The following is a 15,590-nucleotide window of genomic DNA, read 5'->3' as shown; positions in this document are numbered from 1 at the left end:
TCTTTTAGCATTACCAATTCTCTCTACGTCTCTAGAGATCTCCAGAATTTGTCTAGGGTATTTTTGTTAAGTTCACCACTTAACCAGACCCAACTCAGGGCCCAGCAGGGCTCTCCTTCCACGATGACTATCTACTTCTGGGCCTCTACTCCTTGCCGGCATTGGTCCCTTTCGCTCAGGACTCCTTCTACTTTGCCAAATACATTTGCCAAATACAAATACATTTGCACATAAATGATTCCATCTAACCCATAACACATGAATTGCTCCACTTATATAGTTAGAAACCTACTAAAAACTTGCTCAAGTCAATTAGCCAGTTACAAAATGTGTCAGTTTCCAACAATCCCTCATCTGGAACAATGATCACTCACATGTTCCACACGACCTAGAAACCATATTGACTTTCACAGGGAAGAGAGAGAACATGAGAGGACACTTTCACGCCAACCTTGATAAGAATGAGATCGGTGCAAGGTTAGCCCAAGCTACAATCTAGTGGCTCTCCTCACATTTTAGGGGCATTACTCTGTCTCTAGAAGCCTCGCCTTTCCGAATCATAATTAGAACTATTGATAAATTATCCAACCCAAATTTAGAATGACAGTCATTAGTGCGTCATGTTGGTTCTCTCACTCAAATTTTAAGACCCTCAACTTAGCACACACCGATACTGGCAGAATGTACATTTACATTGACGTACAGTATATTCATCCCATATTCATCATTAACTTTTCTAATCACGGCCCCCATTTGTGGTAATGACAGATTGGTATCTCAATGCGTTCTTAATCAACCTGATACCCCAAATAAATAATTTTGGACAAGCTTCAATCAATTATGGGGACGGTTGACCACCCCCTTCCTTCACGGCACTCATTCTTCTGCCGTTACTTCATTTTCTTCTTCAGATAGTGTTTTAATTCGTCCTCCCAATGGCACATGTTCAAAGTGGATGGCCCTTGACAATGTCCCGATTTCAAAGCAGACGAATCTCTCACCTGAGCCGCCACCCTCCTTTACAGTCCATTATGTCTTGTCCATTTTCCTACCAGTACACCAGCAGCATGAGAGACGTTTGGACGGGATCTCTCTCCATGCTCACTCCATGTGGACTCATGTCGCACTCCTGAGAGAAAAGACAAGAGAGAAAAGGCAGTTGATAGCTTCGACTGAATGCTGTGTACAGGTTGCTGGCTCGGACTCAAGTCTCATGGTAGAAGTGGTGACGTACCTTGCCATAGTGAACGCCATTGTTGCCATTACTTCAGCCAGTTAGAGGGGGTGAGGTTTACACTGTTCTTGGTCAAATTATCCCTTCCATAAATCTAGATACCATCTGTGGTCACCTTCGCTATAACCTCGAGAGAGGACAGACCAGAACAACAGTTTAGTTTGGGGCATTTCTGATTCAGGAAATCCCGTCAAACTATTCACTGTATGACAAATGACAAATGATTCACTGTATGACAAATTATTACTACTACCAATATTCTTAATACAAATGTCTAAGACAAATGTCAAAGAGAATAACAACACACAGTTGAAACAATTTTCTTTTCTCCCAAATTAGCTTATATGCCCCTATCATCTTGGCGATCTCACCTCAGAGTTACAGGGTCAGGAAGTCAGAGGGCTAATCCTTAGGGAGAAATCCCAACCATCCAGCAGACCCAATCTGGTGAGATTTGTATTGAAACAAGACAAAAACAAAACAACAACAGCAATACACTTCTTCATATATCACTCAAGGTGGGGAAAACGTCAATCCATTTGGAGTAACTGTCAACCATTACCAACATACCTTTTTTCCTTTTACAGGCAGGCATATGAAGAAAACCAATTTGCATATTTACAAAAAGGCCCCAGGGGGCTGGTAATTCCCCCTTTGGATACGACTCACATCGTGATTCATGCATCCCAAAAAAACAACAACACTGCCTGTTAAATCAAAATAACAAATAAAATTTGAATTCCAACAATTGATAACTCCATCTTAACTTAATTGTATCCCATAAGGTAAGGAAAATGGTAAAATAGACTAGAGACAGGTGTCCCTCATTCAGGGGCAGGGCTCTCTCTCTGTCCTTCTTGTGGTCCGAATCACACATAGGACTATTGATACATTATAAACTTCTTCCTAAGTATTAGTGTTTACATAGCCCATTTAAATGTCACCCAATGTCTCTAGTCCTTCCAGTGAGGGTGATCAGGCCTCACCAGAAAGTCATAACAGAGGTGTGAGGTCAGTCAACCGTATTAAGGGAGTGTCTCTTTCCCTTTTCTTTCCCTGTACCTCAGACATTATTTAAAGATATTTCAAACATTCCCAAGATTTTGTGTACCAGGTTTATATTGGGTTTTTCAGTACATTTCTTATCAAGAGAATGTGTGCAACCAAAACTCGGCCATTAGATACTTCCGAACATTTCATTTGTGTGCCCCTTAAGGTGCATCCTTAATAACCTGTGAAAAACCCACTAAAACCAAAATAAAAAGACCCCACACAATAAATCAGTATTAACACCACTAACAAATATTAATAACAGGTAAAAGCAAATAAAATGGCCAGGCCTTACTTAATTTGGGAGCTACCTTAACAACCCGATCCGGGTACTTTTATATTAACTCCCAAGGCACCTGCCTCAGAAAGCATTTTCAAAGGGAAGAGATACAGAATCATTGATTAACATGTAAAAAAAAAATGGTAGCGGACATTCCATCAGTCCTGGCAGAAAGAAAATAAACATGCATTTACAGTACCAGTCAAAAGTTTGGACACACCAACTCATTTCAGGGTTTCTCTTTATTTTTCTTATTTTCTACTTATTTTCTAATAATAGTGAAGACATCAAAACTATGAAATAACACATATGGAATCATGTAGTGTTAAACAAATCAAAATATATTTTAGATTCTTCAAAGTAGCCACCCTTTGCCTTGATGACAGCTTTGCACACTCTTGGCATTCTCTCAAGCAGCTTCATGAGGTAGTCACCTGGATTGCATTTCAATTAACTGGTGTGCCTTCTTAAAAGTTCATTTGTGGAATTTATTTCCTCAATGCATTTGAGCCAATCAGTTGTGTTGTGACAAGGTAGGGTTGGCATACAGAAGATTTGGTAAAAGACCAAGTCCCTATTATGGCAAGAACAGCTCAAATAAGCAAAGAAAAATGACAGTCCCTCATTACTTTAAGACATGAAGATCAGTCAACCCGGGAAATGTCAAGAACTTTGAATGTGTCTTCAAGTGCAGTCGCAAAAACCATCAAGCGCTATGATGAAATTGGCTCCCATGAGGACCGCCACAGGAAAGGAAGACCCAGAGATACCTCTGCTGCTGAGGATAAGTTCATTGGAGTTACAAGCTTCAGAAATTGCATCCCAAATAAATGCTTCACAGAGTTCAAGTAACAGACACATCTCAACATCAACTGTTCAGAGGAGACTGCGTGAATCAGGCCTTCATGGTCGAATTGCTGCAAAAAAAACACTACTAAAGGACACCAATAATAAGAAGAGACTTGCTTGGGCCAAGAAACATGAGCAACGGACATTAGACTGGTGGAAATCTGTCTTTTGGTCTGATGAGTCCAAATGTGAGATTTTTGGTTCCAACCGCCGTGTCTTTGTGAGATACAGAGTAGGTGAACGGATGATCTCTGCATGTGTGGTTCCCTTCCGTGAAGCATGGAGTAGGAGGTGTGATTGTGGTCCCGTTGTGAGGAGGAAGACTCAACAACGGGGCCATGCAAGCACCGCGGAACCAATGGAATAAGTCAGCTGGTCAAGAGGATTTATCAACAACTCCAAGGAGTTTTGAGGAACATTTGATCTAATTACTTGTGATCATTATGAACTTCAACAACGGAGCACCAGCATGCTAGCTAGCAAGTGAACTAGCTTTCCAGCTAGCTGGTTGATTGGGACAGAAACGTTACAGCTAATAGCGTTAGCAGCTAGCTAAGTAAGTCATCATCACAACTGTTAGCTAGCTAGCTGATTATCTATTTAGTGTTCAGTATAACCTACATGTTGTTGAACGTTTATCTAGCTTCTATAAACTAAAATCTTATATTACAACTAAGTTACGTTTACAACATTCGTGTGATAACTTTGTCTGGTGGTAGCTGGCTAGCTAATTTGTCTCCTGTTGCTATGACAACAACTATGTAGCTAGAGAAGTCAACTATCATCGCTGAATTATTTTGCAAGTTAGTACTCCACGTTTTTGCTACGTTAAGGCTTAATCATTCAGTCAATTGAGCATTTCTTGCCGTTCTTATATCTCCATTGTGTCAGTTAATGCAAGATATTTAGGCAATGGAGTGAGACATTCAGGGGTATTGGGAGGGTTTAAGTGATAGACACCGCTGCGTTCAGTCACGGGTCTAACATTGAGTGGAGAGGGCAGACTGTTGTGTCCTAACTTGTCATGGAAGGGATGGATTCTTTGTTTAAATGGTTTTGATACATTTTGCAGGGTTATTGGCGTGGAATGGCAATCTGAAGAGTTTTGTGATTTTATATATACAGTTGAAGTCGGAAGTTTACATACACCTTAGCCAAATACATTTAAACTCAGTTTTTCACAATTCCTTACATTTAATTCTAGTAAAACAAACTTTGGAAGTATGCTTGGGGTCATTGTCCATTTGGAAGATCCATTTGAGACCAAGCTTTAACTTCCTGACTGATGTCTTGAGATGTTGCTTCAATATATCCACATAACTTTCCTATCTCATGATGCCATCTATTTTGTGAAGTGCACCAGTCCCTCCTGCAGCAAAGCACCCTCACAAAATGATGCTGCCACCCCCGTGCTTCACGGTTGGGATGGTGTTCTTCGGCTTGCAAGCCTCCCCCTTTTTCCTCCAAACATAACGATGGTCATTATGGCCAAACAGTTCTATTTTTGTTTCATCAGACCAGAGGACATTTCTCCAAAAAGTACGATCTTTGTCCCCATGTGCAGTTGCAAACCGTAGTGGGGCTTTTTCATGGCGGTTTTGGAGCAGTGGCTTCTTCCTTGCTGAGCGGCCTTTCAGGTTATGTCGATATAGGACTCGTTTTACTGTGGATATAGATACTTTTGTACCGGTTTCCTCCAGCATCTTCACAAGGTCCTTTGATGTTGTTCTGGGATTGATTTGCACTTGTCACACCAAAGTATGTTCATCTCTAGGAGATAGAACGCGTCTCCTTCCTGAGCGGTATGACGGATGCATGGTCCCATGGTGTTTATACTTACGTACTATTGTTTGTACAGATGAACGTGGTACCTTCAGGCATTTGGAAATTGCTCCCAAGGATGAACCAGACTTGTGGAGGTCAGCAATTTTTTTCCTGAGGTCTTGGCTGATTTCTTTTGTTTTTCTCATGATGTCAAGCAGAGGCACTGAGTTTGAAGGTAGGCCTTGAAATACACCCACAGGTACACCTCCAATTGACTCAAATGATGTCAATTAGCCTATCAGAAGCTTCTAAAGCCATAACATCATTTTCTGGAATGTTCCAAGCTGTTTAAAGGCACAGTCAATTTAGTGTATGTAAACTTCTGACCCACTGAAATTGTGACACAGGGAATTATAAGTTAAATAATCTGTCTGTAAACAATTGTTGGAAAAAATACTTGTGTCATGCACAAAGTAGATGTCCTAACCGACTTGCCAAAACTATAGTTTGTTAATTAACAAGACATTTGTGGAGTGGTTGAAAAACGAGTTTTAATGACTCCAACCTAAGTGTATGTAAACTTCCGACTTCAACAGTATATTTTGATTTGCATAGCTTTGATATCTTCACTATTATTCTACAATGTATAAAATAGAAAAAATAAAGAAAAACCCTGGAATCAGTAGGTGTGTCCAAACTTTTCACTGGTACTGTATGTATATAGTGCATTCGGAAAGTATTTAGACCTCTTGACTTTTCCACATTTTGTTAAGTCACAGCCTTATTCTAAAATGTATTAAAACCTTTTTCTTCTCATCAACCTACACACAATAACCAATAATGACAAAGTAAAAAGAGTTTTTTTAGAAATGTTTGTGAATAAAATAAATAAATAAAATGAAATATCACATTTACATAAGTATTCAGACTCTTTACTCAGTTCTTTGTTGAAGCACCTTTGGCAGTGATTACTGCATTGAGTCTTCTTGGGACTTTCTCCCATTCTTCTCTGCAGATTCTCTCAAGCTCCGTCAGCAAGTTCGATCGGGTTCAAGTCCGGGCTTTGGCAGGGCCACTCAAGGACATTCAGAGACTTGTCCCAAAGCCACTCCTGCGTTGTCTTGGCTGTGTGCTTAGGGTTGTTGTCCTGTTGGAAGGTGAACCTTCGCCCCAGTCTGAGGTCCTGAGCACTCTGGAGCAGATTTTCATTAAGGATCTCTCTGTACTTTGCTCCGTTCATCTTTCCTTCGATCATGACTAGTCTCCCAGTCCCTCCTGCTGAAAAACATCCCCACAGCATGATGCTGCCACCACCATGCTTCACCTTAGGGATGTTGGCAGGTTTCCTCCAGATGTGAGGCTTGGTATTCATGGCCAAAGAGTTCAATCTTTGTTTCATAAGACCAGAGAATCTTGTTTCTCATGGTCTGAGTCCTTTAGGTGCCTTTTGGAAATCTCAATAAGTACAGGAGTAAACATTTGCTTAACAAGTCATATAAGTTGCATGGACTCATGCTGTGTGCAATTATAGTGTTTAACTCAGGGTTTCCAAAACTCGGTCCTTCGGGATCTCAAGGGGTGCAAGTTTTGGTTATCGCCGTAGCACTACACAGCTGATTCAAATACTCAACTAATCATCAAGCTTTGATCATTTGAATCAGCTGTGTAGTGTTAGGGCAAAAAACTAAACGTGCACCCCTTGGGGTCCCAGGGCCTGAGTTTGGGAAATGCTGGTTTAACAGGATACCCTACAAATACAATTATGTATAAGGTCCTCAGTCGAGCAGTGAATTTTAAACAAATATACTACCAAAGAGACCAGGGAAGTTTTCCAATGCCTCGAAAATAAGGGCTCCTAATGGTAGATGGGTAAAAAAAAAAATCTAAAAGCAGACATTGAATATCTCTTTGAGCATGGTGAAGCTATGAATTACACTTTGGATGGTGTATCAATACACCCAGCCACTACAAAGATACAAGCGTCCTTCCTAACTCAGTTGCCAGAGAGGAAGGAAACTGCTCAGGGATTTCATAATGAGGCCAATGGTGACTTTAAAACAGTTACATAGTATAATGGCTGTGATAGGAGAAAACTAAGGATGGGTCAACAACATTGTAGTTACTCCACAATACTAACTTAATTGATCAAGTGAAAAGAAGGAAGCCTGTACATAATACAAATATTCCAAAACAAGCATCCTGTTTCGAACAAGGCACTAAATTAATACTGCAAAAAAATGTGGCAAGGCAATTCAATTTCTGCCCTGAATACTACGTTTTATTTTTTGGGCAAATCCAATGCGACACATTACTGAGTACGACAGTTCATAATTTCAAGCATATTGGTGGCTGCATCTTGTTATGGGTATGTGTCACGCCCTGGCCATAGAGAGGGTTTTATTCTCTATTTTGGTTAGGCGAGGGTGTGACTAGGGTGGGCATTCTATGTTCCTTTTTCTATGTTCTTTATTTTCTATGTTTTGGCCGGGTATGGTTCTCAATCAGGGACAGCTGTCTATCGTTGTCTCTAGCCCTTTTTCCCTCCTTGGGTTGTGGGAAGTTGACTTTGTTTAGGGCACATAGCCTTTAGCTTCACGGTTTGTTGGGTAGAGTTTATTGTTTAGTTCTGCGTCTTGTCTAATAAAGAGAATATGTACGCTCACCACGCTGCACCTTGGTCCTCTCCTTTCAACTGGCGTTACAGTATGCTTGTCATCGAGTTTAAAAAATAAACGTAATGAAGCTAAGCACAGACAAAATGAAAACCTGGTTAACACTGCTTTCCACTAGACACTGGGATATTAATTCACCTTTCAGCAGGACAATAACCTAAAACACAAGGCCAAATCTACACTGCAGTTGCTTACCAAGAAGACAGTAAATGTTCCTGAGTGGTCAAGTTACAGTTTTGACTTAAATATATTTTAAAATCTCTGGAAAGACCTGATAATGGTTGTCTTGCAATAATCAACAATCAACTTGAAAGAAATTGAATAATTTTTTAAATAATTTTGTCCAAATGTTGGACAATCCAGGTGTGGAAAGCTCTTAGAGACTTACCCAGAAAGACTCACTGCTGTAATCGCTGCCAAAGGTGCTTCTGCAAAGTATTGACTCAGGGGTGTGAATACTTATGTAAATAAAATATGAATGTATTTCATTTTAAAAAATTCGTAAAAATGTAAAAAAATAAGTTCACTGTCATAAAGTATTCATACCCCTTGACTTTTTCCACATTTTGTTATGTTACAGCCTTATTCTGAAATTGATTCAATAGTTTTATCCCCCTCATCAATCTACTCACAATACCCCATAATGACAAAGCAAAAACAGGTTTTTAGACATTTTTCTTAATAAAACAAATAAATAAAATGAAATGTCACATTTACATAAGTATTCAGACCCTTTACTCAGTACTTTGTTGACGCACCTTTGCCAGTGATTACAGCATCGAGTCTACTTGGGTATGACGCTACAAGCTTGGCACACCTGTATTTGGGTAGTTTCTCCCAGTCCGGGCTCTGGCTAAGCCACTCAAGGACATTCAGAGACTTGTCCCGAAGCCATTCCTGCGTTGTCTTGGCTGTGTGCTTAGGGTCGTTGTCCTAAAGTGGACCTTCGGCCCAGTCTGAGGTCCTGGGTGCTCTGTAGCAGGTTTTCATCAAGGATCTCTCTGTACTTTGCTCCGTTCATCTTTGCCTTGATCCTGACTAGTCTCCTAATCCCTGCCGCTGAAAAACATCCCCACAGCATGATGCTGCCACCACCACGCTACAACGTAGGGATGGTGCCAGGTTTCCTCCAGACATGACGTTTGTCATTCAGGCCTAATCATTCAATCTTGGTTTCATCAGACCAGAGAATCTTATTTCTCATGGTCTGAGAGTCTTTAGGTGCCTTTTGGCAAACTCCAAGTGGGCTGTCATGTACCTTTTACTGAGGAGTGGCTTCTGTCTGGCCACTCTACCATAAAGGCCTGATTGGTGGAGTGCTGCAGAGATGGTTGTCCTTCTTGAATGTTCTACCATCTCCACAGAGGAACTCTAGAGCTCTCTCAGAGTGACCATCGGGTTCTTGCTCACCTTCCTGGCCAAGGCCCTTCTCCCCTGATTGCTCCGTTTGGCCGGGCAGCCAGCTCTAGGAAGAGTCTTGGTGGTTCCAAACTTCTTCCATTTAAGAATGATGGAGGCCACTGTGTTGTTGGGGACCTTCAATGCTGAAGACATTTTTTGGTACCCTTCCTCAGATCTGTGCCTCGACACAATCCTGTCTCGGAACACTACAGACAATTCCTTCGACCTCATGGCTTGGATGCACCTGAGCTCAATTTCGAGTCTCATATCAAAGGTTCTGAATACTTATGTAAATAAGGTATTTTTTTATTTGTATTTTTATAAATTTGCAAACATTTCTAAAAACCTGTTTTCGCTTTGTCATTATGGGGTATTGTGTGTAGATTTCTGAGGATTTGTATTATTTAATCCATTTTAGAATAAGGCTATAACGTAACAAAATGTGGAAAAAGTAAATGGGTCTGAATACTTTCCGAAGGCACTGTATATATATATATATATATATATATAAATAATAGCCATTAGAATATCAGTATACAGTTACCATAACATCAGGTTAACTTTGGCCTTATATACTATTCTATTCCATAATGGAATTCTCTAAATGTAGGCATAAGTTAATTGCAAGTAGTCCATTAGGTCAATACTTTGAAGACAGGTCAAAATCTGCCTGTACTTCTATCTGAATCTGAATAGAGACACAGATTTTCTTTCCATTTTATATAATTTGTTATGCCTGTTTTATTCGTTTTTTTGCTTTGCATTCGCTTTGAGATGTTATTAGGTGAGGTGCTCATCAGGTGCAGGATGCATGTGCCCCATGTGTCTTTCGATCTGGTTGCATAGTAGACGGTCAAATGATATCAATGGCATTTTGGAAGGTTACCTTTGATAGATGGCAACAGTTGCATTTGACCATCCCAGTGTTAGAAGTGGTGGTGGCTAAGGTGCGTAGTGACCCGCTCTATCCACTGGGGGATGATCGAGTTCTGCCTGCGCTGCGGCACATGCTCGACTTGGACGAGGCACAACTCCTCAATAACACGCACAATGGGAAATTGGGGAGGTAGAGGCAACGGACAGATGTGTGATGCGCTTACTTAACCGTGGGCGATTTCACATATCAACATAAACTTTTATTTGTCCTCTCTCCGACGCAGCTTCTTTGACCAGGCTGAGCTATTGATACTCGCTAGACCTGCGTTTTAATTGTATTTTTTGTTGCTGTCAGCACCGTTGCAGCGGTGGATATTTTTTTCGGGAATGGGGGTGATACTCAATAGATAGATCCTGTTGAATTGAGACAAGGCAACGCCGAGACGCGTCCAAAAAGTGTAATCCCTCGAGTGCAATCGACCACAGATGTATAGGTGATATGTTCGCCGGTTGGATACGTCGAGGGATTTTAATATTCCCAAAACAAGATGCGAAATTGGGCAAACCAAGGAATTGCATCCTCACCTACAGCACATTGTGTAAGGTGCTGAGACGATTTCGCTCGGCCTTTATCAAATGTAAGTGGAATGTCTAAATGAACGAAGGTGGGGCTTTTTTTTTTTAACAGAGTGAACACAATTTCGTGCGTAATTTAAAGAATGTTTACACAGACTGCAGTTCTCATGCGTTGTCTCCTGTTGCCATGTTAGTTGTTATTATTAGTATGATTAATTATTAATTCGTGTTATAAATATTGTCGTTATAATTACTGTTATTATTAGACTTGTGTTTTCGGCTCTTATTAAGTTGGTGATGCGTACGTCGGCTATAGTGCATACCATCGCCCAAACACGGGACATACATTTGAATACATACATTTGTAGGTTGTCTAATCGAACTGCTGTTTCTCCCTTGCAGCTGCTGAAGACGTCAGCGGAATAAAGTCATTCAGAATCACTGAAGGTGTACAGCATAAAAGGGCCGGTTTTCTCATCACCTAAAATGGCAACCAGGAGGGACCACGAAAAGGCAAAAATGCCGTATTTCTGCAAGTACTCACACTGGAGTTAAACACCTGAGGGACAAATTAGGTGGTTTTGTCAATATATTGTCCAACATCTGGTGATTTAATAGGCTATACATTTGAAAAGCCTAAAAGGCCTACCCATCCACAGCCTATATTCACTTGGCTGTAATAATGATGTCATAAAATAAGGAGTCCGTTTACAAAAATATATTCATGTGTTCTATGTCAAAGACAATGTGAACTATATTGCAAAAATGGACTTTTAATTACGCATTCTTAAGTCACCTAAGACTCACTGAATAACAGGTGCCTGCTATCTGTCAAAGCAGGAGCAACCAACCTGTGAGCCCTTTGCTACAATTTGCTACTTCCCATTGTCCTACACGTGTCGTCGCTAAAGGGATTATATCATTCACCGAGAACTGAATCTACACCCTCCTCAAAATGGAGTTTGCCATGATAGGTGCAGATAATGGGTGCAAAACTCGACTGCCTTACGGGTATGCTCGCGCACGGGAAAGGGAGCACGAAAGGGAGAGACAGGTACAGCAGGCAACAGCCGCTGCGGAAGGTGCAGCAAGTGGAGAGGGAGGAGAGTCCTCTGGCCATCTCCATAACAACCACCAGCAGCATCAGTCTCGCACCGCCTCCTCATCAAATGCCAACAACAGTAGCGGCAGTACCGCCTCGCGCCCCTCCTCCTCGCAACAGCCACAGCAGCACCACCATGAGTCCGAGCAGCAGGTTCTCCGAGAAAGAAAAAAGCAACGCGGCGTAGGACGTTGGAGAAGGAGTCGCCAGACTCTCGGTGGGGACTTGCGCCACTCGGAGTTGGCGCTACTTGGATCAGAGGAGGATATGATAGAGGAGGACGAGGCGGAAGGCGGAGAAGAGGAGGACAGGGGAAGCAAGAGTTCCAGTTTTCTCTGTAATATGGATGATGAAGATACTGTCTCACTCACAGACAGACGTCCCCAATCAGGATACGCAAATGTTTACAGTGAGTATGGGTGCTGCGAAAGAGTTGTTATTAATGTGTCCGGACTAAAGTTTGAAACTCAACTTAAGACTCTCACACAGTTTCCTGACACTCTTTTGGGAGACCCGGACAAACGAATCAGGTACTTCGACCCTCTAAGGAACGAATATTTTTTTGACAGGAACCGACCAAGCTTCGACGCCATTCTTTATTATTACCAGTCAGGGGGGCGATTGAAGAGACCCCAAAATGTACCTTTTGACATCTTCTCCGAGGAGGTGAAATTCTATGAACTCGGAGAGGAGGCAATATTGAAGTTTCGGGAGGATGAGGGTTTTGTCAAAGAGGAAGAGAAACCCTTACCAGAGGACGAGTTCAAACGCCAAGTGTGGCTTCTTTTTGAATACCCAGAGAGCTCACAACCTGCGAGAGGGATTGCAGTCGTGTCCGTTTTAGTCATCGTTATATCAATAGTCATTTTCTGTATGGAAACGTTGCCAGAGTTCAGGGACGAAAAAGAATACCTTAAACCACGAGACAATTCGACAGAACCTCATGGACAGACCCCTTTTAACGACCCTTTTTTCATTGTGGAGACGGTATGCATTATTTGGTTTTCATTTGAGATTATAGTGCGCTTCTTTGCAAGTCCAAGTAAAACGGATTTCTTTAAAAACATTATGAATACTATAGACATTGTATCGATTTTGCCTTATTTCATCACGCTCGGCACAGATCTTGCCCAACAGCAAGGCAAAGGGGACCAGGCAATGAGTTTTGCAATCTTGAGAATAATCCGCCTTGTCAGAGTCTTTCGCATATTCAAACTCTCCAGGCACTCCAAAGGACTGCAGATCCTCGGACATACCCTCCGCGCCAGTATGAGGGAACTAGCGCTTCTGATTTTCTTCCTCGTCATTGGTGTTATTTTGTTCTCAAGTGCAGTGTACTTCGCCGAGGCAGACGAACCCGCGTCTCAATTCACGAGTATTCCCGACGCTTTTTGGTGGGCTGTCGTCACTATGACCACGGTCGGATATGGAGACATGAAACCAATAACTGTCGGTGGCAAGATAGTGGGCTCTCTCTGTGCCATAGCGGGTGTGTTAACCATAGCTCTTCCAGTGCCCGTCATTGTATCCAACTTCAATTACTTCTACCACAGGGAGACTGATAATGAAGCGGACCCGCCACCGGTTGTTGAAACCCCACCACCTGTCTGCCCCTATTTCCCCAACTTTCTAAAGAAATTCAAAGGGTCCCCCTCAGGCTCTTCGCTGGGTGATAAAGCGGAGTACATGGAGATGGAAGAGGGGGTAACGGAGTCGCTGTGTGGGGTGGATACAAGCCTGAGTAAAGGAAACGGGACAGACATTGGCAGGAAAAACAGTACAAGTTCAAAGTCACAACAGACTGACGTGTGATGACAAAAAAAAAAGATTATTCTCGTGAAGAAAATATATGCTGTCATATCGCACACACATAGGTGGTCAGACTCACACAAGTGCGCACTTGCGCGCATGCACACACACACTTTATATTTAGCTAGATCTTGGGAAGCTCAAACATGGGTGTTTTATTTTGCCATGTGGCTGCTTAGAGGAATATAGGCCTACGGAAAATAGACGCCCAAATCAAAAGCTTTAAAACTATTATGACCAATGTAATCAGATGATATCAGATATCGGCTACCTATCAGGGCCTCGTAAACCTACAAATGAAATCGAAAATATTTAAGGGACAAGCTAATGCATATGCACTTTATGAGTTTCATTTGTCAATAATGGAAGGGGAGAAATAGTTATTGTTTTGCTGTTATGCGATCAAGTCAACGTTTATAGTAGGCCTAGTTTGCACTATTGTAAAAGCTTGTTTGAGACGCTGACTTTCAAGAGAGATAGACTTGGAAGTTATATTGAGAGACAGAAACTGTAGGACATATGGCAACCTAGACACCCTTCGTCTGACATAATGAGTATTGAGATGTTTTTATTCTGAACAAGAATCAATTCTTATTGCGTTTCAGTGTAGGTCTAACCCCTCTGTGTACACAATAAAATAATCATTCAATATCGACCGGAAACAAATTGAATAGCTAAATAATTTGTGAGATTCTTGAGTAAATGAGCATGATGCCTATTTTGGCAGCACACTGAGGTCAACAAGTGAGACGCTTGGCAAACAACATTCTTTGCAACGATTAGGACAAAATAAAGCCTTGTATTGACCGACCACCGAGGTGAAGCACAGGAATTACACTAGCTCCTCTGCAGACTGACATGAGAAATTGCTCCACACTGGCAGTCACGAGAGGTCCTGCACGGATATCTTGTGCGACTACAACTCCGTCCCTTTAAAACCACCTCAAACTAACGGACAATATCCCTTTACACGGACGTTGACTGAAACTTATTTGGGGAAAAAATTACTGTCATCATGGAAACTTTGGGTTTGTGAACTTAATCAGTTGTTCGCTGGACCTAGTGCACATTTCTCTAAAATGAGAAAGGAAGGTCTGTTGGTCATCCCAGAAAGCACCAAGATCTCCAGCAGGCGGCTGTTTTCCAAGGTATGTTCACCTTTTAAATACAATCACCATGTGATGTGGGTTTTCTGTATATGAGCTTGACACACACACACACACATACACACACTGATGTCACCGTACACATTATGTGACGCACTCTGGAACCTTTTGGAGACATTCCAAATGAAGTGACGAAAGACTTAAATTGCTTGCTGCATGTTTTTGAATCAGGTCAGGTACTGTCATACTACACCCACATTTATAGAAAGATATACATACATTTCGAACTATATTCAATGATGCAACAATCCAAAAAGTAAGATATGCGCGTGATTTAAAGGGATAATTTGACGCACTTTTTTCATTGACGGCAGTGATGCCATTAAATATGAATAGACTAGGCCAACTGTATCAAAACAAACGACAATGTGCTGCACAGGAATCTACTTGGTTGTACAGCCCCAATACACACACGCACAAAACACACAAACACACACTCTTGATGTTGACAGCATTGATACTTTTGGGGCCCTGACATTCTGCCTGATATAATAATAAAATATCTAAAACTGAGTTGTGCAAAGCAATATTTGTATATTCTCTGCACTCAAGAGCTCTGTGTCTTTATCCAGAAAACCTGTCATCGCCTGTCAGACAAATGCATTCACTGGTATTCACTGTTCTTTTGAAAGTACATCCAGACACACAAAGCGGCGGGGCTTAATGTGTTTTGTTACTGCATCAATACACTGTAATTAGTTATGTTAAAAAGTTGTTGCGTAGCAAATCCTCATCAAAAAGGTTACCCGGCATCTGCTTGCTGTGTCCCCAGTATTGGATTCAATGCCTTCAATTTAAACTTGTTTTACTT

At 41.5% G+C, this 15,590-nt stretch overlaps 1 protein-coding gene across 1 annotated transcript in view; it reads left to right on the top strand.

Annotated features, from left to right (window-relative positions):
* Positions 1 to 9,990: 9,990 nt before the first annotated feature.
* LOC106561928 (potassium voltage-gated channel subfamily A member 1) overlaps positions 9,991 to 15,590 on the top strand; it is a 37,543-nt gene continuing 31,943 nt past the window's right edge. Inside the window, exons 1-2 of the mRNA XM_045688976.1 lie at positions 9,991 to 10,764; positions 11,105 to 14,761. Coding sequence (XP_045544932.1) covers positions 11,658 to 13,616 — 1,959 coding nt within the window. The 5' untranslated portion in view covers positions 9,991 to 10,764; positions 11,105 to 11,657 and the 3' untranslated portion in view covers positions 13,617 to 14,761. The remainder of the gene's footprint in view (positions 10,765 to 11,104; positions 14,762 to 15,590) is intronic.

This window comes from Salmo salar, chromosome ssa11 (genome assembly GCF_905237065.1).
Source record: "Salmo salar chromosome ssa11, Ssal_v3.1, whole genome shotgun sequence".
Taxonomy (NCBI): domain Eukaryota; kingdom Metazoa; phylum Chordata; class Actinopteri; order Salmoniformes; family Salmonidae; genus Salmo; species Salmo salar.
Note: the sequence above shows the minus strand (reverse complement) of the source record. Positions and strands in the feature narration are given on the sequence as shown.